The sequence below is a fragment of the Coregonus lavaretus genome, assembly GCF_964263955.1.
Source record: "Coregonus lavaretus genome assembly, chromosome: 20".
NCBI lineage: Eukaryota > Metazoa > Chordata > Actinopteri > Salmoniformes > Salmonidae > Coregonus > Coregonus lavaretus.
The window spans coordinates 29196143-29222212 of NC_140007.1; the positions used below are offsets into that span (position 1 = coordinate 29196143).

Here is a 26070-nt window from a genome sequence, read left to right on the forward strand (position 1 = left end):
GACGCAACTGGTTTCAAGAGGCCAAGAGACGTCATGTGATCACCTACTGCTTTCTAGTGGATGAACTGGGAATCAGACAGGGGATATATTTACATCAATGGATAGGTAGAGACTTCAGCTTTCTCCTCGTATGTATATCATTCCTGTAAGAGGATAAATTATTCATGTAAGACGAGAAATTAAGTTGCACAAGCCCTGCACTTTTGAAATGTCTGTGTTCCTATTTATCCTTTTGGAACAGTAATTAGTGACATATTTTATGAAAAAACCTAGACTTTCAAATGTATTATTCCCCAACATTTGACAATTAGAATCCCACAGTTCTTACCTTTCTAACACTACTAAGCATGTAGTATACAATATTATGTGTAGTTTAGAAAATGCCACCAGAGGGCATCAGAGTTGAACAGGTTAAGGAATACTTACCTTAAAGTATTTAAAAAGGTTTATAAGTAGTTTATAAACTGTTGTAGATAGTTTATAAATCTGTAATAAACAGTAATGATACATTGGTGAAAATTGTGCTTCTCATTTATCTGCTAGCCAAATACTGAGCTTATATGACAGCACTGGCTTTACTCACAATAATAATCAATAACATTGCAGTCATATATTAGCTCATTATTTGGCCAGTACCAAAATAACCATTGTGTTATAACTATTTATAACAGAATCATAAACTATCTATGTAAACTACTAATTAACCGTTTATAGACTGCTTGTCAACCCCTATATAAATCATTTTAAGTATGCCTAAATGTAAAGCATTACTGGTTTGCTTGTATGTCCCAGTGTATATTTTGTTCACAATAATATGTCTGAATTTTGTCATATATTGTTATTTGTTACTCTACCGTGTCATCGTTACCATTACAATCATGGAATGGATTGTTTCGTTTCATATTTAACCAAACAAAAAGTAATTATGAAAAGTGTCGGCAGGATTATTCTAACTTTAAGGCCAAACCACAGATCCCAATGCGAAAATGGGGACAGGAGAAACTGAGGAGTACATTGATGTGTCTGGCAAGCGTTCAGTGCACACAAGGCAAGGCCCACTGCTGAAAGACATGGTGATTGGTAAGGGATCACATTTGACGTTGTGCACTGACTGCATGAAGGACATGACGTTCGTACAAATATAACTAAAGTTTGGGAAATTACTTGCAGAAGTATGATACTGACGAGATGATACTGAAATGTTCATTCAAGGGGAATGTTGAATCTAATCATTCATACAGTATCTCAAAATAATCCATGTCTGTTTATTTTTGAGAATGGATGTACAGTATGCAGTCCTCTAACATCAGTAGTATCTTCAATGGAAGATCTATGAAACCTTACTATGTTCCATAGAACTCAAACTAAACTTTACATATCTATAATAATACAAAAAATATCTAATAACTGAATCCCGTAGAGGCTTGTTGTATTGTGTGTTTGTATATTTCTGTCATGCTTTTTGTGTTGTATTCATAAGACTTTGAAAGCGTCCTTGATTTTCAAATACTCAACAAATCATTGTAAAACAAACCATGGAAACAGTATCTGCATGGTAAGACCATTCCAATAACTCTGATACCAGAATCTCCAAGCCAACAGCATGGTTGAGGATCTGTTCATCATGAGAAGATGTCAATAGACACCAACCCAACATCTGTTCTTGTCCAAGTTTAGATTAGAAGACACAGTATTACTTAGAATGACCTCTCCTGCAAACAATTGGTCAAACATGTTTGTCTGTCCACAACTTTGTGCTTACGTCTCTGTGACTTGTTCAAGATTGTTCATATGTGTAGAGCAGTGTTTGTTGGTAACACTTCACATTAACGAATACTTACCTAAAAGGATTTAAAAGGGGTTTATAAGTGGTTTGTAAAAACATAAACAATAAAAATATAATTTACTCTTTATAAACTACTTATAAACCCCTATATAAATCCTTTTAAGTATGCCTTAATGTAAAGCGTTACTGGTTTGCTTGTATGTCCCAGTGTATGTTTTGTTCACAATAATATGTCTGACTGTGTTTTTGTTCTATTAATCTGTATATATATGGCTATTTTGTCACGTATTGTTCATTGTTGCTCTGTCTCTGTTTCTGTCTCATCATATTTAATCAAATGAAAAGTAATTGTGGAAAGTGCCATCAAGGTTGTTATTATTTTTTACGGCCAAACAACAGATCCCAATGCGAAAAGTGGGACAGGAGAAACTGAGGAGGACATTGATGCGGCTGGCAAGCGTTCAGTGCGCACAAGGCAAGGCCCACTGCTGAAAGACACAGTGATTGGTAAGAGACCACACGTGATGTCATACACGTGACATCATGCACTGACTGAATGGAGGAGATGGCAATGGCGTTCACATGAGTGACAAATGTCATTCAAATTTGGGAAATGACTAGGAGAAGAATAACCAATAGTATGATAATTATCTGGAATGGATTTCCATACTCCTATGATAACATCCATAGTATCTTCCTTGTGATGTAATCTTCTAACAAAATTTTACATGATGGGGCTTAAATATATATATGCACTATATTCAGTGCATTCGGAAAGTATTCAAACCCCTTGACTTTTTCCATATTTTGTTCCTTTACAGACTTATTCTAAAATTGATTAAATAAAGCATTTTCCTCATCAATCTACACACAGTATCCCATAATAACAAAGTGAAAACAAGTCTTTAGACATTTTTGCAAATGTATTAAAAATAAAAAACATAAATACCTTATTTACATAAGTATTCAGACCCTTTTCTATGAGACTGGAAATTGAACTCAGGTGCATCCTGTTTCCATTAATCATCCTTGACATGTTTCTACAACTTGATTGGAGTCCACCTGTGGTAAATTAAATTGATTGGACATGATTTGGAAAAGCACACACCTGTCTATATAAGGTCCCACAGTTGACTGTGCATGTCAGAGCAAAAACCAAGCCATGAGGTTGAAGGAATTGTCCGTAGAGCTCCGAGACAGGATTGTGTCAAGGCACAGATCTGGGGAAGGGTACCAAAACATTTCTGCAGCATTGAAGGTCCGCAAGAACACAGTGGCCTCCATCATTCTTAAATGGAAGAAGTTTGGAACCATCAAGACTCTTCCTAGAGCTGGCCGCCCAGCCAAACTGAGCAATCGGGGGCAAAGGGCCTTGGTCAGGGAGGTGACCAAGAACCCGATGGTCACTCTGACAGAGCTCCAGAGTTCCTCTGTGGAGATGGGAGAACCTTCCAGAAGGACAACCATCTCTTCAGCACTCCACCAATCAGGCCTTTATGGTAGAGTGGCCAGGGGAAGCCACTCCTCAGTAAAAGGCACATGACAGCCTGCTTGGAGTTTGCCAAAAGGCACCTAAAGGACTCTCAGACCATGAGAAACAAGATTCCCTGGTCTGATGAAACCAAGATTGAACTCTTTGGCCTGAAGGCCAAGTGTCACGTCTGGAGGAAACCTGGCACCATCCCTACGGTGAAGCATGGTGGTGGCAGCATCATGCTGTGGGGATGTTTTTCAGGGGCAGGGATTGGGAGACTAGTTAGGATCGAGGGAAAGATGAACGGAGCAAAGTACAGAGAGAACCTTTTATTTTTTTGCTTTTTTTTAAAGGGTAGACAGCTTTAATATTGCAGATAGATTGTAGCTTCCATCAATATCATTGTCTGCATCACTTCCAATCCCACATATATACAGTGAGGGAAAAAAGTATTTGATCCCCTGCTGATTTTCTACATTTGCCCACTGACAAAGAAATGATCAGTCTATAATTTTAATGGTAGGTTTATTTGAACAGTGAGAGACAGAATAACAACAAAGAAATCCAGAAAATGCATGTCAAAAATGTTATAAATTGATTTGCATTTTAATGGGGGAAATAAGTATTTGACCCCCTCTCAATCAGAAAGATTTCTGGCTCCCAGGTGTATTTTATACAGGTAATGAGCTGAGATTAGGAGCACACTCTTAAAGGGAGTGCTCCTAATCTCAGTTTGTTACCTGTATAAAAGACACCTGTCCACAGAAGCAATCAATCAGATTCCAAACTCTCCACCAAGACCAAACTCTCTTGGCCAAGACCAAAGAGCTCTCCAAGGATGTCAGGGACAAGATTGTAGACCTACACAAGGCTGGAATGGGCAACAAGACCATCGCCAAGCAGCTTGGTGAGAAGGTGACAACAGTTGGTGCGATTATTCGCAAATGGAAGAAACACAAAATAACTGTCAATCTCCCTCGGCCTGGGGCTCCATGCAATATCTCACCTCGTGGAGTTGCAATGATCATGAGAACGGTGAGGAATCAGCCCAGAACTACACGGCAGGATCTTGTCAATGATCTCAAGGCAGCTGGGACCATAGTCACCAAGAAAACAATTGGTAACACACTACGCCGTGAAAGACTGAAATCCTGCAGCGCCCGCAGGGTCCCCCTGCTCAATAAAGCACATATACAGGGCCGTCTGAAGTTCTCCAATGAACATCTGAATGATTCAGAGGAGAACTGGGTGAAAGTGTTGTGGTCAGAGGAGACCAAAATTGAGCTCTTTGGCATCAACTCAACTCGCCGTGTTTGGAGGAGGAGGAATGCTGCCTATGACCCCAAGAACACCATCCCAACCGTCAAACATGGAGGTGGAAACATTATGCTTTCGGGGTGTTTTTCTGCTAAGGGGACAGGACAACTTCACCGCATCAAAGGGACGATGGACGGGGCCATGTACCATCAAATCTTGGGTGAGAACCTCCTTCCCTCAGCCAGGGCATTGAAAATGGGTCGTGGATGGGTATTCCAGCATGACAATGACCCAAAACACACGGCCAAGGCAACAAAGGAGTGGCTCAAGAAGAAGCACATTAAGGTCCTGGAGTGGCCTAGCCAGTCTCCAGACCTTAATCCCATAGAAAATCTGTGGAGGGAGCTGAAGGTCCAAGTTGCCAAACGTCAGCCTCGAAACCTTAATGACTTGGAGAAAATCTGCAAAGATGAGTGGAACAAAATCCCTCCTGAGATGTGTGCAAACCTGGTGACCAACTACAAGAAACGTCTGACCTCTGTGATTGCCGGCAGGTAGCTTAGTGGTTAAGAGCATTGTGCCAGTAACCGAAAGGTCGCTGATTCTAATCCCGAGCCGACTAGATGAAAAATCTGTCGATGTGCCCTTGAGCAAGGCACTTAAACCTAATTGCTCCTGTAAGTCGCTCTGGATAAGAGCGTCTGCTAAATGACTGAAATGTAAAAATGTAAATTGCCACTAAGTCATGTTTTGCAGAAGGGTCAAATACTTATTTCCCTCATTAAAATGCAAATCAATTTATAACATTTTTGACATGCGTTTTTCTGGATTATTTTGTTGTTATTCTGTCTCTCACTGTTCAAATAAACCTACCATTAAAATTATAGACTGATAATTTATTTGTCAGTGAGCAAACGTACAAAATCGGCAGGGGATCAAATACTTTTTTCCCTCACTGTATACCCCTGGCGCAGGGCTTCAGTGACCGTTTCAGCCTGTGACAGGGGGTATATATGACTCCTGGGAGGTACAGCGTCTACCCGGAGATTTATCGCGCAATCCCCTGCCCGATGAGGTGGTAATTTCATCGCCTGCGTTTTAGAGAACGCTTGCGCCAGATCGAGGTATTCAGGGGGAATGCGCACGGTGGAGGTACTGTCTGGACTTTCCACCGTGGTTGCACCAATGGAAACACCTAGACACCTACCCTGACACTCTCGCGACCACCCCGTGAGAACCCTCTGCGGCCATGAGAAGGTGGGGTTGTGCAGTGCTAGCCAAGGGATACCTAATACCACAGGGAAAGCAGGAGACTCAATAATGGAAAAGGTAACCTGCTCACAATGAGTCTCCTGGGTAATCATGGTGACTGGTGCAGTAACTTCCTTAACCAACCCGGACCCTAATGGTCAACTATCAAGTGTTCTGATGGGGCGTGGAATGGATAGGGAAATCAATGGAATGCCTATACGGTGTGCGAATGCCCTGTCCATAAAGTTCCCAGCTGCGCCTGAATCGACTAGCGCCTTACACTGGGGAACTACCATGTGCTCAGGAAAGGAGATGTGTATTTTACAGTGCGCAGCAGAGGGCTCTGAACGAGTGTGGGTGTTCGATACCTGGGGTGATGCGAGAGTGCACTGCCTGCCGCCTCCCAGCCCAAAATAACGTTGACTACGACGTGTGGTGTATTGTCCCTTCGTGCCACCAGAGTGGCACTGTCACTGTCCTCCGGCTGCCGGGCAGACCCCTACCAGGACGTCCTCTGGCTGCCAGCAAGTTGTCCAAACGAATGGCCATGTCCACCAGTTTGTTGAAGGACAACATGGTGTCTCGGCAGGCTAGCTCCCGTCGGAAGGAGTGGCTTCGTAAGAAGCATTTCAAGGTCCTGGAGTGGCCTAGCCAGTCTCCAGATCTCAACCCCATAGAAAATCTTTGGAGGGAGTTGAAAGTCTGTATTGCCCAGCGACAGCACCAACACATCACTGCTCTAGAGGAGATCTGCATGGAGGAATGGGCCAAAATACCAGCAACAGTGTGTGAAAACCTTGTGAAGACTTACAGAAAACGTTTGACCTGTGTCATTGCCAACAAAGGGTATATAACAAAGTATTGAGAAACTTTTGATATTGACCAAATACTTATTTTCCACCATAATTTGCAAATAAATTAATTAAAAATCCTACAATGTGATTTTCTGGATTTTTTTCTTCTCATTTTGTCTGTCATAGTTGACGTGTACCTATGATGAAAATTACAGGCCTCTCTCATCTTTTTAAGTGGGAGAACTTGCACAATTGGTGGCTGACTAAATACTTTTTTTCCCCACTGTATTGACATAACCTGAAAGGCCGCTCAGCAAGGAAGAAGCCACTGCTCCAAAACTGCCATAAAAAAGCCAGACTACGGTTTGCAACTGCACATGGGGACAAAGATCGTACTTTTTGGAGAAACAAAAATAGAACTGTTTAGCCATAACGACCATCATTATGTGGCAGCATCATGCTGTGGGGGTGCTTTGCTGCAGGAGGGACTGGTGCACTTCACAAAATAGATGGCATCATGAGGAAGGAAAATTATGTGGATATATTGAAGCAACATCTCAAGACATCAGTCAGGAAGTTAAAGCTTGGTCGCAAATGGGTCTTCCAAATGGACAATGACCCCAAGCATACTTCCAAAGTTGTGGCAAAATGGCTTAAGGACAATAAAGTCAAGGTATTGGAGTGGCCATCACAAAGCCCTGACCTCAATCCTATAGAAAATGTGTGGGCAGAACTGAAAAAGCGTGTGCGTGCAAGGAGGCCTACAAACCTGACTCAGTTACACCAGCTCTGTCAGGAGGAATGGGCCAAAATTCACCCAACGTGAATTCACCCAAAATTCACCCATTCTCTCTACTATTATTCTGACATTTCACATTCTTAAAATAAAGTGGCGATCCTAACTGACCTAAGACAGGGAATTTTAATTAGGATTAAATGTCAGGAATTGTGAAAAACTGAGTTTAAATGTATTTGGCTAAGGTGTATGTAAACTTCCGACTTCAATTGTAGCTATTAAAAATATGTATCTATTCAAATATCTTGCGTATCTTAATTTCCATCATTAACAATTAATATGTGTAATAATGTCGGCATTTCATGCAAAGGATTGTTACCTATAACCAGGATTGCCATTGCATTACATTACATTTTTGTCAAGCAATTATTGTTTTAGCAAACAGTTATTGTGATTCATCCTATATTGTCCCTAACATCCTTACCCTCTTCCAACAGATGTGGGATACATACACATACACACACACACACACACACACACACACACACACATACTCTTACAAACTCAACCCCTTTCCCCCACAATCAACCATAAACTCAGATGCTCAACGGTTGTTACATCCCAGAGCCCAACTCAAGAAAGGACCTGATTTACGAATGCATATACAGTTACAGCTGTTTGAGAAAGCATGCAAGATTGAGCAATAATTGGCAACAATTTGAGATTTGATTAACCAATGTCAAGACCTAGGTGATGGAGATCAGATCCTTCCCCTGAAACACACACACGCTGGTCCCCCGTTGTGACCATTTTCCCAAGCATCTCTGTGCAGTCAGACCTTTGATTATTTTGTGCCACCAGGGCCACAATAATATGCCCCCTCTCTGATTGTTCGAGTGTGACCCCCTCCCCATGGGTTACTGCAGCCAGTGTTGCCAGCACTGCCACTACCTGGGTGGGGGTACCCCACCGGAATCCCCACCAACTAGGTACAAGGTCGTCAAGCTTCTCATTAGCAGCTTTTAGAATTTCCTTGTATATTATGCTCTCCCATCAGGGGGCTCTGGCTTTGTAGGACCAACCCTGCCAGGCAGGCTCAGAATCTTGAGGGGGCGGTGCTGCTCTAGTAGGTCTCTGACCGCATTTATCTTTCTGTTTTGGCTGCATATAGGCAACTTACAGCAGGCCCATAAAACAGATAGGGACTTCTCTTTGGTGTATGGGTCCCTCAGGTGGGTGTCTAGGGTATAGGGTTGGGGACCGTTCCATCATGATAGGACAAGAAAATAATTAATTAGATGTATACTTTATTTTAAAATGTATATCCCTCATCTGCACAAAATTGAAAGCTCTCTCTCAAAAACCCTGCTCACAGACACACATTGGTTCTGGGATATGCAACCCTTTCCTTTCTCAATCAATTAACGCCACACTTTTCCAAACACAAAAACACACAACACACCTTCCATCACAATACATCCACACATATCCACATACTGTGCCTTCTATGTCTTCTGTTTGCTGTGTTTTTATCTCCATCATGTTGATTGAGTACTTTTGTGTTCCAATTAGTTATTTTGAAAATGTATTATTTTGCTAGTTATCCTTTCTTCTAATTATGTTTTATCCATTTATAAAATACTATAAATAGAAAATGGAATACTAATTCTTTTACATCATTCCCTATCTTGTAAGGTACAGGGTAGTTGTACTATATTTATTTAACAAATGTTTTATTTTATTGCTTTTCTATCTATATTTTTTATTATTCCAATCCCTACCATGGCTAGTTTTGTGTGTTCCATTATTCAACTCATCTATGAGAACTTCGTAATTTTTAGAATAGCCATGGTAGTCTTTGTGTCTCAGAACATTTGGTTGTCAATATACAGTTTATCGACTACGAGAGCTACACGCTTCCTTTTTAATCTATTCTCCTTGAAGATTGGGTACAGAACTTTGCGCCGTTCTGCAATCTCCCTCGGGAACTGAACATTAATGCCTATTTTTGTGCCAGCAAATCTTTTACCCAGGCTTTTAACCATTACTTTATCCTTAAAGAAAGCAAATTTGGCAACGATTGGATGCTCATATCTCTGTCCACTTTGTCCGAAACGGTGTACACGTTCGAGTTGGATTTTATCGACAGCATCGTGTGGGATTTGAAGCGCTGTAAAAAATAATTCCTTCACTACCTTTTTGGGAACCTCTCCTTCTCTTTCTTGGATACCCGTAAGTACTAGATTTTCTCTCATAGATCTAGTCTGTATGTCTAGTAAGGCTTCTCTCAGAAAGATGTTATCCTTTTTAAGTTCATTAACATCCGTTTCTATCTTAGGGACTGTCCCTTTCAGCTTTTTTGTTTCTTTCTCCATTATCGCTGCTTTTTCGTCACTCATTTCAAGGCTCGCTTTCAACTCCTTTATATCCTTACTGACTAATTCAAGTATATCCAGTTTGTCATTTATCGACTTTAACAGATCGCTTTCCACATATTTGAGTATTGCTTGTTTTCGTAATATTTGTCGATACATTTCTCTAGCCTTATGATTTGTTTCGTGTTATTATTCAGATTGAATGTTATTACCCACGAGTATATGAAGTGCTAATATTTAGTCTAACTTACTGATATTGAATATTACGTTTTTATCTTGAGGCGATTTGCACCGCTGTGTTCAATACGCCATCTTGGTTGTTTTTTCTGTCTCAACCATACTAAGAATTGACTAAAGGAGAGATCCTTGATGAAAACCTGCTCCAGAGCACTCAGGACCTCAGACTGGGGTGAAGGTTCACCTTCCAACAGGACAACAACCCTAAGCACACAGCCAAGACAACGCTAGAGTGGCTTCGGGACAAGTCTCTGAATGTCCTTGAGTGGCCCAGCCAGAGCCCGGACTTGAACCCGATCGATCATCTCTGGAGAGACCTGAAAATAGCTGTGCAGCGACGCTACCCATCCCACCTGACAGAGCTTGAGAGCATCTACAGAGAAGAAGGGGAGAAACTCCCCAAATACAAGTGTGCCAAGTTTGTAGCGTCATACCCAAGAAGACTCAAGGCTGTAATCGCTGCCAAAGGTGCTTCAACAAAGTACTGAGTAAAGGGTCTTAATACGTATGTAAATGTGATATATAAATTGTCCAAAAAACCTGTTTTTGCTTTGTCATTATGGTGTATTGTTTGTAGATTGATGAGGAAAAAAATATATTTTAGAATAAGGCTGTAACATAACAAAATGTGGAAAAAGTAAAGGGGTCTGAATACTTTCCAAATGCACTGTGTGTATGCACTGTATAAATACAGTGAGGGAAAAAAGTATTTGATCCAATGCTGATTTTGTACGTTTGCCCACTGACAAAGACATAATCAGTCTATAATTTTAATGGTAGGTTTGTTTGAACATTGAGAGACAGAATAACAACAAAAAAATCCAGAAAAAAGCATGTAAAAAATGTTATAAATTGATTTGCATTTTAATGAGGGAAATAAGTATTTGACCCCTCTGCAAAACATGACTTAGTACTTGGTGGCAAAACCCTTGTTGGCAATCACAGAGGTCAGAAGTTTATTGTAGTTGGCCACCAGGTTTGCACACATCTCAGGAGGGATTTTGTCCCACTCCTCTTTGCAGATCTTCTCCAAGTCATTAAGGTTTCGAGGCTTATGTTTGGCAACTCAAACCTTCAGCTCTCTCCACAGATTTTCTATGGGATTAAGGTCTGGAGACTGGCTAGGCCACTCCAGGACCTTAATGTGCTTCTTCTTGAGCCACTCCTTTGTTGCCTTGGCCGTGTGTTTTGGGTCATTGTCATGCTGGAATACCCATCCACGACCCATTTTCAATGCCCTGGCTGAGGGAAGGAGGTTCTCACCCAAGATTTGACGGTACATGGCCCCATCCATCGTCCCTTTGATGCGGTGAAGTTGTCCTGTCCCCTTAGCAGAAAAACACCCCCAAAGCATAATGTTTCCACCTCCATGTTTGATGGTGGGGATGGTGTTTTTGGGGTCATAGGCAGCATTCCTCCTCCTCCAAACACGGCGAGTTGAGTTGATGCCAAAGAGCTCGATTTTGGTCTCATCTGACCACTTTCACCCAGTTCTCCTCTGAATCATTCAGATGTTCATTGGCAAACTTCAGACGGGCCTGTATATGTGCTTTCTTGAGCAGGGGGACCTTGCGGGCGTGCAGGATTTCAGTCCTTCACGGCGTAGTGTTTTACCAATTGTTTTCTTGGTGACTATGGTCCCAGCTGCCTTGAGATCATTGACAAGATCCTCCCGTGTAGTTCTGGGCTGATTCCTCACCTTTCTCATGATCATTGCAACTCCACGAGGTGAGATCTTGCATGGAGCCCCAGGCCGAGGGAGATTGACAGTTCTTTTGTGTTTCTTCCATTTGCGAATAATCGCTCCAACTGTTGTCACCTTCTCACCAAGCTGCTTGGCGATGGTCTTGTAGCCCATTCCAGCCTTGAGTAGGTCTACAATCTTGTCCCTGACATCCTTGGAGAGCTCTTTGGTCTTGGCCATGGTGGAGAGTTTGGAATCTGATTGATTGATTGCTTCTGTGGACAGGTGTCTTTTATACAGGTAACAAACTGAGATTAGGAGCACTCCCTTTAAGAGTGTGCTCCTAATCTCAGCTCGTTACCTGTATAAAAGACACCTGGGAGCCAGAAATCTTTCTGATTGAGAGGGGTTCAAATTCTTATTTCCCTCAATAAATTGCAAATCAATTTATAACATTTTTGACATGCGTTTTTCTGGATTATTTTATTGTTATTCTGTCTCTCACTGTTCAAATAAACCTACCATTAAAATGATAGACTGATCATTTCTTTGTCAGTGGACAAACGTACAAAATCAGCAGGGGATCAAATACTTTTTTCCCTCACTGTATATATATATATATATATATATATATATATATATATATATATACACAAAAGTATGCGGACACCCATTCAAATTAGTGGATTTGGCTATTTCAGCCACACCAGTTGCTGACTGGTGTATACAATTCAGCACACAGCCATGCAATTTCCATAGACAAACATTGGCAGTAGAATGGCGTTACTGAAGAGCTCAGTGACTTTCAACCAGGCACCGTCATGGATGTCACCTTTCCAACAAGTCAGTTCGTAAGATTTCTGCCCTGCTAGAGCTGTCACGGTCAACTGTAAGTGCTGTTATTGTGAAGTGGAAACATCTAGGAGCAACAACGGCTCACCCGCGAAGTGGTAGGCCACACAACCTCACAGAATGGGACTGCCCAGTGCTGAAGCGTGTAGCGCTTAAAAATCGTCTGTCCTCGGTTGCATCACTCACTACCGAGTTCCAAACTGCCTCTGGAAGCAACGTCATCATAAGAACTGTTCATCGAGAGCTTCATAAATGGGTTTCAATGGCCGAGCAGCCGCACACAAGCCTGGAAACGCGTTCTCTGGAGTGATGAATCACGCTTCACCATCTGGCAGTCCGACGGAATAATCTAAGTTTGGCGGATGCCAGGAGAACGCTACTTGCCTGAATGCATAGTGCCAACTTTAAAGTTTGGTGGAGGAGGAATAATGGTCTTGGGCTGTTTTTCATGGTTCGGGCTAGGCCCCTTAGTTCCAGTGAAGGGAAATCTTAACACTACAGCATACAATGACAGTTTGGGGAAGGCCCTTTCTTGTTTCAGCATTACAATGCCCCCGTGCACAATGCGAGGTCCATACAGAAATGGTTTGTCGAGATCGGTGGGGAAGACCTTGACTAGCCTGCACAGAGCCCTGACCTCAACCCCATCTAACACCTTTGGGATGAATTGGAACGCCAACTGCGAGCCAGGCCTAATGTTTTGTACACTCAGTGTATATGTGTATATATATGGAGATCTAATCCCTGATCCCATAGAGAGGCATGTTGAGTTGTGTGTTTGGTTATCGCTGTCATGCTTTTTGTGTTCTATTCACAAGACATTGAAAGCTTCCTTGATTTCCAAATATTTAACAAATCATTGTAAAACAAACAATATCTCCATGTCAAGACCATTTTAAGAACTCCAAGCCTACAGCTGATGGTTTAATTTCAGATTGAACAAAAAATGCCTGCAAGGTTTTTATTATTTTACGGCCAAACCACAGATCCCAATGCACTAAGTGGTACAGGAGAAACTGAGGAGTGCACTGATGCATCTGGCAAGCATTCAGTACGCACAAGGCAAGGCCCACTGCTGAAGGACACAGTGATTGGTAAGAGACTACACGTGACATCGTGCACTAACTGCATGAAGGAGATGGCGTTCACATGAGTATCACTCAAGTTTGGGAAATGACTGGAGAAATATGATACTGATGTAACAGGGTCATCTGTTACACTGACAAGATATGATACTGAGAAGATACAGTGGGGAAAAAAAGTAATTAGTCAGCCACCAATTGTGCATGTTCTCCCACTTAAAAAGATGAGAGAGGCCTGTAATTTTCATCATAGGTACACGTCAACTATGACAGACAAAATGAGAATTTCTTTCTCCAGAAAAACACATTGTAGGATTTTTTATGAATTTATTTGCAAATTATGCTGGAAAATAAGTATTTGGTCAATAACAAAAGTTTCTCAATACTTTGTTATATACCCTTTGTTGGCAATGACACAGGTCAAACGTTTTCTGTAAGTCTTCACAAGGTTTTCACACACTGTTGCTGGTATTTTGGCCCATTCCTCCATGCAGATCTCCTCTAGAGCAGTGATGTTTTGGGGCTGTCGCTGGGCAACACAGACTTTCAACTCCCTCCAAAGATGTTCTATGGGGTTGAGATCTGGAGACTGGCTAGGCCACTCCAGGACCTTGAAATGCTTCTTACGAAGCCACTCCTTTGTTGCCCGGGCGGTGTGTTTGGGATCATTGTCATGCTGAAAGACCCAGCCACGTTTCATCTTCAATGCCCTTGCTGATGGAAGGAGGTTTTCACACAAAATCTCACAATACATGGCCCCATTCATTCTTTCCTTTACATGGATCAGTCGTCCTGGTCCCTTTGCAGAAAAACAGCCCCAAAGCATGATGTTTCCACCCCCATGCTTCACAGTAGGTATGGTGTTCTTTGGATGCAACTCAGCATTCTTTGTCCTCCAAACATGACGAGTTGAGTTTTTACCAAAAAATTCTATTTTGGTTTCATCTGTCCATATGACATTCTCCCAATCCTCTTCTGGATCATCCAAATGCACTCTAGCAAACTTCAGACGGGCCTGGACATGTACTGGCTTAAGCAGGGGGACACGTCTGGCACTGCAGGATTTGAGTCACTGGCGGCGTAGTGTGTTACTGATGGTAGGCTTTGTTACTTTGGTCCCAGCTCTCTGCAGGTCATTCACTAGGTCCCCCCGTGTGGTTCTTGTGATCATTTTGACCCCACGGGGTGAGATCTTGCGTGGAGCCCCAGATCGAGGGAGATTATCAGTGGTCTTGTATGTCTTCCATTTCCTAATAATTGCTCCCACAGTTGATTTCTTCAAACCAAGCTGCTTACCTATTGCAGATTCAGTCTTCCCAGCCTGGTGCAGGTCTACAATTTTGTTTCTGGTGTCCTTTGACAGCTCTTTGGTCTTGGCCATAGTGGAGTTTGGAGTGTGACTGTTTGAGGTTGTGGACAGGTGTCTTTTATACTGATAACAAGTTCAAACAGGTGCCATTAATACAGGTAACGAGTGGAGGACAGAGGAGCCTCTTAAAGAAGAAGTTACAGGTCTGTAAGAGCCAGAAATCTTGCTTGTTTGTAGGTGACCAAATACTTATTTTCCACCATAATTTGCAAATATATTCATAAAAAATCCTACAATGTGATTTTCTGGATTTTTTTTTCTCAATTTGTCTGTCATAGTTGACGTGTACCTATGATGAAAATTACAGGCCTCTCTCATCTTTTTAAGTGGGAGAACTTGCACAATTGGTGGCTGACTAAATACTTTTTTTACCCACTGTACATGTACCTTAAAGGGGAATGTTGAATCTCATCTCATACAGTACTGTATGTATGCGCACATCTCAAAGTAACCAATAGAATGTTAATTTTTGAGAATGGATTTACGTAGTCCTATAATAACATCAATAGTATATTCTGTGCAATGTGTTCTTCTGGGCAGATTTTCTATGAAACTCTTCTATGTTCCATAGAACTCTTCTAACTATACTGTAGATGTAGCTATAGAAATGAAGTTCTAATTCCTAGTATCTTGAAAAAATAAGATCTGATGCCATAGAAATGCTTGTTGTGTTGTGTGTTTGTGTGCATTATTGTAATGCTTTATGTGTTCAATTCACAAGACACTGAAAGCTTCTTGATTTTCAAATGTTCCACAAATCATTGTAAATCAAACTGTGGATAGGATCTCCACAACAAGAAAATTACCCTATGCCAAGACTACCAGAATTTCCGGGCCTACTGGTTGAGGATCTGTTCGTCATGAGAAGATGTCAGTAGACACCAACACTTCATATGCTCTGAACTGAAATACTACATTTTACAGATCAGAAGACAAAGTTGTCAATGTTCTATTATTCTGTTACTTTATTCCAAGTAGAAGTAAAAAATTCAAAACACCAGATGAAGAGGACAACCATGGATGAACTACAGTTTCTTGAAGAATCTTTACACCGTTACCAGTTCAACCAGACATTATTAACAAATTGAAAATACTAGTGGATTGGACATTTGCGAGAAGATGCACATGATAAACACAGATACAATGATAACTTTACAAAGTGCCTAAATGATGAGGAGGGTAATAATAATAATAAAATACACAAAGGAACCAAATGTGGCAGGAGGGCAAAATACATGAAGTGAAAAATACATTAAGTGAAAATGATATATATAAAAAAAGGAAGAAGAAGAAGAAGAAGATAAATCAGAAATGCATTGATCAAGAGTAATAATTTGAAAAGTACATAAAGCAACCATGTGGCGGGGAGCAGTACATGAAGTGGATGATGAAACAGTCCCCAAAAAAGAGGAAGAGAAAATAATCTGAACAAGAAAAAAAATGGAACTCTTGTGATAACATTGACTGGACATACATCGACTACCCATTATCCTACTCAAGACAGCCAAAATAATAATTTATTCAGAGCACTATAAAATGGCATTAGATGTTAACATCTGGTAAGTATGTCTGATCCAAATGTAATAAAACCAGTCTTAAGTTCCTAATTGTTTGCTGTTGTGTATGCCAGATCCAGGGGTTCAGTTCGTAAGCGGGTTGTCGAACGTCCATGCCCTCATAGGCCAGCCTGCTGAACTGATGTGTAAGCTGAGCAGTGATAATTGTGAAGGGGCCTGGTACAGAGATAGCAAGAAGGTTAGACTGAATTATCTTTGTCATGCTCACCCCCAACATTTTTTTGATTTGATAATATCTTAAGATAAACGATAATATATTATTGGTGCCTATATCTTTACTGACAGTTGACTGCAGACGATGGACACATAATGTCCAGAGATGGTGCAAGCCACAAGCTGGTCATCAACCGTTGTCAGGAGGAAGACTCTGGAAAATACCGCTTTGAGGCAGACGGGCGTAAAACTGAGGCAATGCTGAATGTGGAAGGTTAGAAAATGAAAGGCATTAATTTTGGTTACATGTACATTACGATGTCTACACTGTCTCAACATAATTTTAATTACCATTTCACAATACTCAAATTATAAAATCATTATGCATTTGAAAAAAATCATATCCAATTTTAGTATTCAGATTACAAAATCTGACATCATTGCAGTTGAGTCAACTGTCAGTTACATTGCATGATCTGTGTCCTATTCCAGACCCTCCTAGGTTTGACACTGATGACCTGTCAGCATTCTCTCAGCCGGTCATAGTCAAAGTGGGGAATAGCACCACGTTCAAACTGCCCTTTGTGGGCCGCGAGCCCATGAAGATCCAGTGGTACAGAAAAGGAGAGCAGCTCCTGGACGACAACACCACCAAGATAGAGAAGTCCTTCAACCAAAGCCGCCTGCTCCTCAGCAAGTGCCAGCGCAAAGACACTGGAGAGATCAAGATCAAGCTCAAGAACGAACATGGTACCATGGAGGCTATCACAAGACTCATCGTCCTCGGTGAGTTGAGAAATGGAACCAATGTTAGAATTAGTTCAATTCAAGAATTCAAGGTAAGAACTGTCTCAGCTCAATCATTGTTCACAGATATTCAGGTGTATCTGTGCTGTGGACAGTCAGTTCTCTATCTTACATTCCAATGCAGACACATGACTGCAGACTGTTTAGGCCAGGGTAATGTGACCTCCCTCTCTCTCTATCTGATCTGGTAGACAAACCCACCCCGCCCCAAGGCCCTGTGGAGGTCCTCGAGAGCACAGCCTCTTGTATTAATATCAAATGGAGAGCTCCAAAGGACGACGGTGGCTGCCCAGTAATAAACTACAACCTGGAGCGCCAGCAAGTGGGCCGCAACACTTGGAAGAAGCTGGGGGACATCCCTGGCGTGCCCAAATACAAGGATAACGACGTGGAACATGGCAGGAAGTACTGCTATCGTATCAGGGTGGTCACCGAGGAGGGCGTCAGTGAGATGATGGAGACTGATGACCTCACAGCTGGCACCTTGGGTGAGCTAGTTGTATGGCATAGATAGCAGGTTTATAGCTGATCTCAACAATGTGATGTAAGTTGTTATATGCTGTCATTAGAATCTACTTCAAAAGTTGTGCTTACGATAACCTTATTTAGATATTATGACAGAACATTTTGAAAAGTGTTACCCAAAGAACATGAAATGTTATGTAACTTTCCCTGAAATATCTCAGCCTTTCCTAGTAGCCCCGCCCCACCAAAAGTGGCTAGTGCTTTTAACAACTGCATCAACCTGACATGGTCTACCCCGACCGACACTGGCGGATCTCGCATACTGGGCTACAACTTGGAAAAACGCAAGAAGGGGAGTAATCTTTGGAGTCCCGTCAACCCTACAGATGAGCCTATCCAAGGTCTCTGCTTTTTGTGAATTAGGGCCGTTAGTATACCACAGCTTCTTTGGTTTAATTTATTCAATTGTATTGGACTTTCTGTGACTGATTCTGTTTATCCTCACTACTAGAAAAGAAATGTGAAGTGACAGATGTTGTAGCAGGGAACGAATATGAGTTCAGAGTTTATGCTATCAACGTCTCTGGATTCAGCGAGCCCAGTGCACCTTCAGAGTTTATTTTCGCAAAGGACCCAAAAAGTAAGTCACACATCCTTTCAAAGTGCGAGCAACATGTACAACTATCAAAACCATTAACTGGATAAACAATGTTTCATAATTGTGCTTAGCTCTACTTCCTGCAATCAAGACTGCCTCTGTTTGTTTGTTTGTTTGTTTTAGATCCCCCAGGGAAAGTGGAAGATCTGAAGGTGACAGACACCTCCTACACCGCCCTCTCCCTGTCCTGGAACAAACCCACAGAGGAAGTGGGGGTCCAGGATGAGGCCAAAGGGTATTTTATAGAGGTCAGGCAGGCTGAGTGCATAGACTGGACCCGCTGTAATGCCACCCCCATCATCCTGACCGCCTTCACTGTGAAAGGCCTGAAGGCCATGGCCATGTACTGGGTCAGGGTGATCGCTATCAATGATGGAGGAGAGGGAGTGCCCCAGGATCTGGACAACTACATCCTGGCCATGCCTCCACCTGGTGGGTGACGGTGATGCTTTCATTAGGAATAGTGTTGGATTGTTTGTCTGTTTTAGCCCACAATGGGGATAATCTCCCAAGAGTCCTTATAAGCATATATAAGTAAGCATTACATAAGATGAGTTTCAAATGTCCTCATTTATTTTTGTCACTGTTTTTCAGTGAGACCATGTTTCACCGATAATAAGATGAAGAGTTTCATGGTGGTGAGAGCAGGGAATTCTGTCAGGATCCTCTTGAACTTTGAGGTAAGAGGGTAAGAGGTGAAACTGTTAACTCATCTTTCTCTAAACGCTATTATCCTTAGATGGCATTGGTAGGTCTTTCCGGTAGTTTCCTGGAATTGGCTTATGCTTTAAGAGCATGATCCATGTGCAATGCATACTATCGTGATGTTTTGAATCCTGATTATCATCTTGTTATTAACAGGCATCCCCATGGCCAGAAGTCACGTGGCTGAAGGACGATGTTCCAGTGCTGAAGCGGGTCAATATCTCCAACTCTGAATCGTCATCTCAACTTCTGATCACTTCTTCTGAGCGCTCTGATTCAGGGATCTACACCATAGTGGTAAAAAATCTGGTGGGCCAGGAGAGCTTCAGTGTGGAGGTCAGGGTTACAGGTACAGTAACATACAGTAAAGCTCTCCTAGTGTGTTTCAGACTGAGAAGGGATTAGAACTTGCACAAAATGAAAAAGACAGCCAGGGCCAGCAAAATATCAGCAGACACAATGAACATCGGCCATAATTGAATCAACAACAATTACCACCAAATGATAGAATGTCCTCCCAAAGTGTAACATCCTACTGACTATCATCTCTGACTCTGGCTCTAGATGATCCCAAGCCTCCAGGACCAGTAGAACTTGAGGAGAACGTCCCAGGCACTGTGACAGTGATCTGGGAGCCATCCCCTGATGAGAAGCGTGACGACCACCTCCACTACTCTGTGTCTAAACGGGACTCCACCAAAGGCTCATGGAGCACAGTGGCCGACAGGCTCTTCAACAACAAGTTCACGGCTTGTAACATTATGCACGGCAGGGAGTACCACTTCAGGGTCTACGCCAAGAACGACATGGGCATGTCTGCCCCGTCTGAGTCTCCCACTTGGGGAAGCGAGAGGAGGAAAGGTATTAGTAGCCAGGCACAGAGAGATTCTTTGCCAAGTCATATAAATCAGCTTTTATGGATAGACTGGAACTAATACAGTCATTAAGCGCAACATTTGACAAGTACTAATGTGTTATTATAACTGTTTATTACAAATGTATAAGCATTTTATCTTTCTGCCATGTTTCTTCTCTAGACAAATTTGTGTTGAACATGCCAGCCTACAAAACCTGTGATTTGCGGACCGCTCCAGCCTTCCTTGTGCCACTGAGACAGCACACAGCACCCAAAGGCTACGAGTGCTATATGAGCTGTGCCATAAAGGGAAATCCCAAGCCTCGCATCACTTGGTACCGCAACAACATCAGTCTCAACACTAACACCAACTACTTGATCACCAACATCTGTGGCGTCTGCTCCTTGCTGATACTCCGTGTGACCCCCAAAGACTGGGGCGAGTACAACATCCAAATAGAAAGTGCCCTGGGGAGGGCCGAGTGCTCCACCAAACTCACAGTCAGAGGTGAGAACTCCACTGACCTACTCTGATAAATATGTTTAGTACCTCGGTGTGAGTTGGAATATAATTAAATGTAATAAAAATAGGGTAATATTGTTTCTCTCTTTCTCTCTCTTGCTCACAGAATGAAGAAACATTTTACAGTGCTTCAGTATGTAGAGGCATTATTATGTATCAAGGTGGAAAATGTCAAGTTTGTTATATGATTGAATTAAGTTATTTTCCAAAATGCATGGCTGTACTGCTTGTAAGACATGCACTGTGTTTGTTGAGGATAGGAAGTAAAAATCAGAGTTATCGTTTTTGATCATTATGTTTGATGTGGATATTTCACGACCTAAAAGGACCTGAATTGAGATGGCATTGACCCAACCTGGGAGTTGGAGTTTCCTAGATTTAAATTAATTCTGATCCTAAATCACTTGAGATTACCAAAACCCTCTCCAATTTTTTTGTAATGTTAAACATACAAATTTAATGCTGAATAATGTTGACATTCCTCATAAAAAAAATATTAGAAAGTGACCGAAAGTGTACACACACACATACAGAAAGTGTTGTGTAAAGCCTGTGGAAGTGATGGCAATAGACATGAATGCAGTGGACAGATTACTGTAGGTCCCATGAAATACAAAATATGACAACAGAAAAGAATTGAGCTGTGCTGTCAATTTTTTTGAGAACTCAACTATGTCACTTGTAAGGTGCAATGCAAATAAAGAGTTTGGCAAAGTTGTTGTGATTGTGAAATGTTTTTTAAGGCTTTTTGAAAGACCTATTCATATTTTAGGCTACATACTGATAATTGGCCTACTCAGTCACTAAGAAGCTACATGACATGGTGGTGCCGAACTAAAATTATATACAGTGCATTCAGAAAGTATTCAGACCCCTTGACTTTTTCCACATTTTGTTACATTACAGCCTTATTCTACAATGGATTAAATTGTTTTGTTTTACTCATCAATCGACACACAATACCCCGTGTAGCTCAGTTGGTAGAGCATGGCGCTTGCAACGCCAGGGTTGTGGGTTTGCTTCCCACGGGGGGCCAGTATGAAAATGTATGCACTCACTAACTGTAAGTCGCTCTGGATAAGAGCATCTGCTAAATGACTAAAATGTAAAATGTAAATAATGACAAAGCAAAAACAGGTATTAAACATAAAAACGGCAATATCACATTTACATAAGTATTCAGACCCCTTACTCAGTACTTTGCTGAAGCACCTTTGGCTGTGATTACAGCCTCAAGTCTTCTTGGGTATGACGCTACAAGCTTGGCACACCTGTATTTGGGGAGTTTATCTCATTCTTCTCTGTAGATCCTCTCAAGCTCTGTCAGGTTGGATGGGGAGCGTCGCTGCACAGCTATTTTCAGGTCTCTCCAGAGATGTTTGATCGGGTTCAAGTCCGGGCTCTGGCTGGGCCACTCAAGGACATTCAGAGACCTGTCCCAAAGCCACTCCTGCGTTGTCTTGGCTGTGTGCTTAGGGTCGTTTTCCTGTTGGAAGGTGAACCTTCGCTCCAGTCTGAGGTCCTGAGCGCTCTGGAGCAGGTTTTCATCAAGGATCTCTCTGTACTTTGCTCCGTTCATCTTTCCCTCGATCCTGACTAGTCTCCCAGTCCCTGCCGCTGAAAAACATCCCCACAGCATGATGCTGCCACCACCATGCTTCACCATAGGGATGGTGCCAGGTTTCCTCCAGACATGTGACGCTTTTCATTCAGGCCAAAGAGTTCAATCTTGGTTTCATCAGACCAGAGAATCTTGTTTCTCATGGTCGGAGAGTCCTTTAGGTGCCTTTTGGCAAACTCCAAGTGGGCTGGCATGCCTTTTACTGAGGACTGGCTTCCGTCTGGCCACTCTACCATAAAGGCCTGATTGGTGGAGTGCTGCAGAGATGGTTGTCCTTCTGGAAGGTTCTTCCATTTCCACAGAGGAACTCTGGAGCTCTGTCAGAGTGACCATCAGGTTCTTGGTCACCTCCCTGACCAAGGCCCTTCTCCCCCGATTGATCAGTTTGGCCGGGCCGCCAGCTCTAGGAAGAGTGTTGGTGGTTCCAAACTTCTTCCATTTAAGAATGATGGAGGCCACTGTGTTTTTGGGGACCTTCAATGCTGCAGAAAGTTTTTGGTACCCTTCCCCAGATCTGTGCCTTGACACAATCCTGTCTCGGAGCTCTACGGACAATTCCTTCGACCTCATGGCTTGGTTTCTGCTCTGACATGCACTGTCAACTGTGGGACCTTATATAGACAGGTGTGTGCCTTTCCAAATCATGTCCAGTCAATTGAATTTATCACAGGTGGACTCCAAGTTGTAGAAACATCTCAAGGATGATCAATGGAAACAGGATGCACCTGAGCTCAATTTCGAGTCTCATACAAAGGGTCTGAATACTTATGTAAATAAGGTATTTCAGTCTTTTATTTGTAATACATATGCAAAAAAAAAAAATAATAATAATGTTTTTGGTATTGTAAGGGGTATCGTGTGTAGATTGATGAGGGAAAATGTTCATTTCAACCATTTTAGAACAAAGTTGTAAAGTAACCAAAATGTGGAAAAAGTGAACGGGTATGAATACTTTCCGAATGCACTGTACATCATTACCATAGGCACACGTGTGGCCTTCGTATTAGGCAATCTCTCCAGGATTCTACAATCAAATTTTTTTAGTTGCAAAATCAACAATTCCCCGCATATTATGCAAGCTAGGGCTTGCAAATTTGACCAATCACTGCACTATTTCGGCATAAAAGAGTCAATTCGTAGCAATATTTTCGCACAAAACTGACCCATCACCTCAGTACAAAAAGAGGGCTGGCAATTTCAACCAATCAACGCACATTTACCGCATAATATCGTTCAATCAAGCCACACGTCAAGCCATTTTGCAACAAATTGGACACAATCATAGCGGAATCCTGGAGGGACTGATTAGGTAAGACAGCGCAGCACACGTACAGGGAGACTAGCCACTCTCGGGCATGGAACGCCCCCTCACGCACTCCTCTCTTCCTGGAACCGGGTACTACACGCTTCTTTATTTTCTTATTTGCAGCCCAAACCACCCCTTCAATAAGAACTCTCTCTTTTTCCTACTTTGTTGACTGGTTTTGAATGAGGACCCATTTACGCTTTGTAATATCACCGGAGCAAACATCCATCTTTCAACCACTGGTCCTCCACCACCTCTGGCCATTATACTGCAGTAACTACTACGCTACTGTGTTAAAATGACAGCAAAGCACCGAGGGAAGAAGAACAAACACAATCACGAAGACTTTAACCATTTGAATCATGAATCTTCGGAACCGGAGGCGCGAGGTGAAAACCAGAATGTGCTTTTGTTCATTTTATTCCTTTTGATTGTGGTCGGAGGTGCCACGGCGACATGGTACTGTTTCCAGCAGCACCAAAGTATAACCTACCTAGCAGACAACTTCGTGGGCATGCAGATGAAGATGGTGAAGCTTCAGTCCTTCCAGGAAGAAATTCGACAGACAAATGAAAAGGTAAATAGTTAACCATGCGTAATAAGAACATGGGCAAAAATAATAGGCGCATTACAAAGGCTCTGAAGTTTCCATGCGTCAGCAAAATTTCAAAAGAACATTCTGTGCAACGTTTTTTGTGGTCAAAATCATTTTGTGTTTAGACCCATTGCAATACTATTCCGACCGTCCTAATTTATTTTGCATTCAGTACTATGGAAAGCTCTAGCAGTCGGTATTTATATGCCTTCCTATAGCCTGCCTGCAGTTGTCAGCAACATTTCAGGATAGGATATGATAGTTCTGAACTCATATCAAATGTAATACTGCCAAATGATTCTATTTCTAACCGCCACCAAGGTGCGCAACCTGGTCTCAGAGCATTTCGTATTATTCTGTATGTAAATCCGATACAAAATGGTTTAGTATGATACGTTACGTTTGGTATGGTTACATAAGACAGATGGTTACTTAAGGCAAAAACGAAATGAGGGTGGTTGGTTTTGGTTGTATAAAACTTATAACACGAACGTCTAGCAACTCTAAGGTTGCGAGTTCGAGTCTCATCACAGACAACTTTAGCATTTTAGCTAATTAGCAACTTTTCAACTACTTAGTACTTTTAAGCTACTTTGCAACTACTTAGCATGTTAGCTAACCCTTCCCCTAACTCTAACCTTACCCTTTTAGCTAACCCTTCCCCTAACCTTAACCCTTTATCCTAACTCCAAAACTTAACACTAACCCCAAACCCTAATCCCTAGCCTAGTTAAAGTTAGCAAGCTAGCTAACGTTAGCCAACTAGCCACCTAGCTACAATTCGTAACATATCATATGTTCAGCAAATTAGTAGCATATTGTACGTTTTGCGATTTCATTACATATAATCAAAATTGTAATTTGTAACATATTATAGGAAATGGGTGATGGACAGCCACAATTTAATACATACCATATGAAACGTAACATATCATACTGAACGGAGTCTCTCGGTTTTATGTACAGAATAATACGAAATGCTCTGAGACCAGGTTGAGGTGCACATCATGCAGCTGTTGCCATTTGTAATGGAGATTAAATTTGACCTACAATGTGGGAACACTGACTGCACCAATATTTCGTTAGGTTACATAACATAAGCCACTGAATGTCCCTAGAATATAGGCATATTTCAATAAAAGATGAGATGTAGAAGCGTTTTGAAATAAACACACATTACACTTCCAAATCGACTACAGTTTTACAGCAGTTGACCCTGCTTGAAACCATGCTTCACATAGTCATGGTACTGATTTCAGTGTGCACTGTCCAGTGGCTCAAATAAAGAAGCCAGTTGTCTACATGGGGATAAAAATAGCCTGCTACAACAGATATTGACCCTAGTTGTGGTTAGTCCCTATAACAAGTCCTCCTATTAGTTTTCCAGCTTCATTGCAATGGTTCCCTGGCTGGTCTTTAATCATACATAGAAACATGTTCTAGAGATTAAACTGATTCAGACGTGGCCACCCGGATGAATGTTACCAAAACAAAAGTTTTGCCAAGGGGAATTTGTAGACTAATTGAACCCGTTTATGGGCTCAATTTACTTCTCAATTAGGATGAGGAGGTATATACACCATTATCTGCACATGCTTAACGCATGTTCTAAGTTACTTTGGAACATGTGTTATACATACCAGAATAACCTGCATCAATAAGAAGTCACTTTGTAGTATTAAAACATGGCCCCACCTACAGGTATTACAGGTACTTCATACACACAGTTGAGATAAGAAACCACCATTCACAAGTTTGTTGAAGTTCTTTTAAAAGAACTCAGCAGGGCTGAATACAGGCATGTGATTTTCCTCATACAAATCCTAACATGTTTACACATTGACCTCACCATACACACACTATGCTGCAATTTGACCTTGTGGGTCACAGCAAATATGAAAAGTTAG

General features: G+C 41.8%; 1 protein-coding gene across 1 annotated transcript in view; it reads left to right on the forward strand.

Annotated features, from left to right (window-relative positions):
* Positions 1 to 26070, forward strand: part of LOC311148104 (immunoglobulin-like and fibronectin type III domain-containing protein 1) — a gene marked incomplete at both ends in the record, with an annotated part of 59115 nt that overhangs the window by 23212 nt on the left and 9833 nt on the right. Inside the window, 15 exons of the mRNA XM_084185012.1 lie at positions 973 to 1080; positions 2186 to 2293; positions 13433 to 13540; positions 16528 to 16652; positions 16760 to 16901; positions 17120 to 17413; positions 17626 to 17922; positions 18121 to 18300; positions 18411 to 18539; positions 18681 to 18989; positions 19152 to 19237; positions 19419 to 19611; positions 19827 to 20123; positions 20300 to 20626; positions 24012 to 24145. Coding sequence (XP_084041138.1) covers positions 973 to 1080; positions 2186 to 2293; positions 13433 to 13540; positions 16528 to 16652; positions 16760 to 16901; positions 17120 to 17413; positions 17626 to 17922; positions 18121 to 18300; positions 18411 to 18539; positions 18681 to 18989; positions 19152 to 19237; positions 19419 to 19611; positions 19827 to 20123; positions 20300 to 20626; positions 24012 to 24145 — 2837 coding nt within the window. The remainder of the gene's footprint in view (positions 1 to 972; positions 1081 to 2185; positions 2294 to 13432; positions 13541 to 16527; positions 16653 to 16759; positions 16902 to 17119; positions 17414 to 17625; positions 17923 to 18120; positions 18301 to 18410; positions 18540 to 18680; positions 18990 to 19151; positions 19238 to 19418; positions 19612 to 19826; positions 20124 to 20299; positions 20627 to 24011; positions 24146 to 26070) is intronic.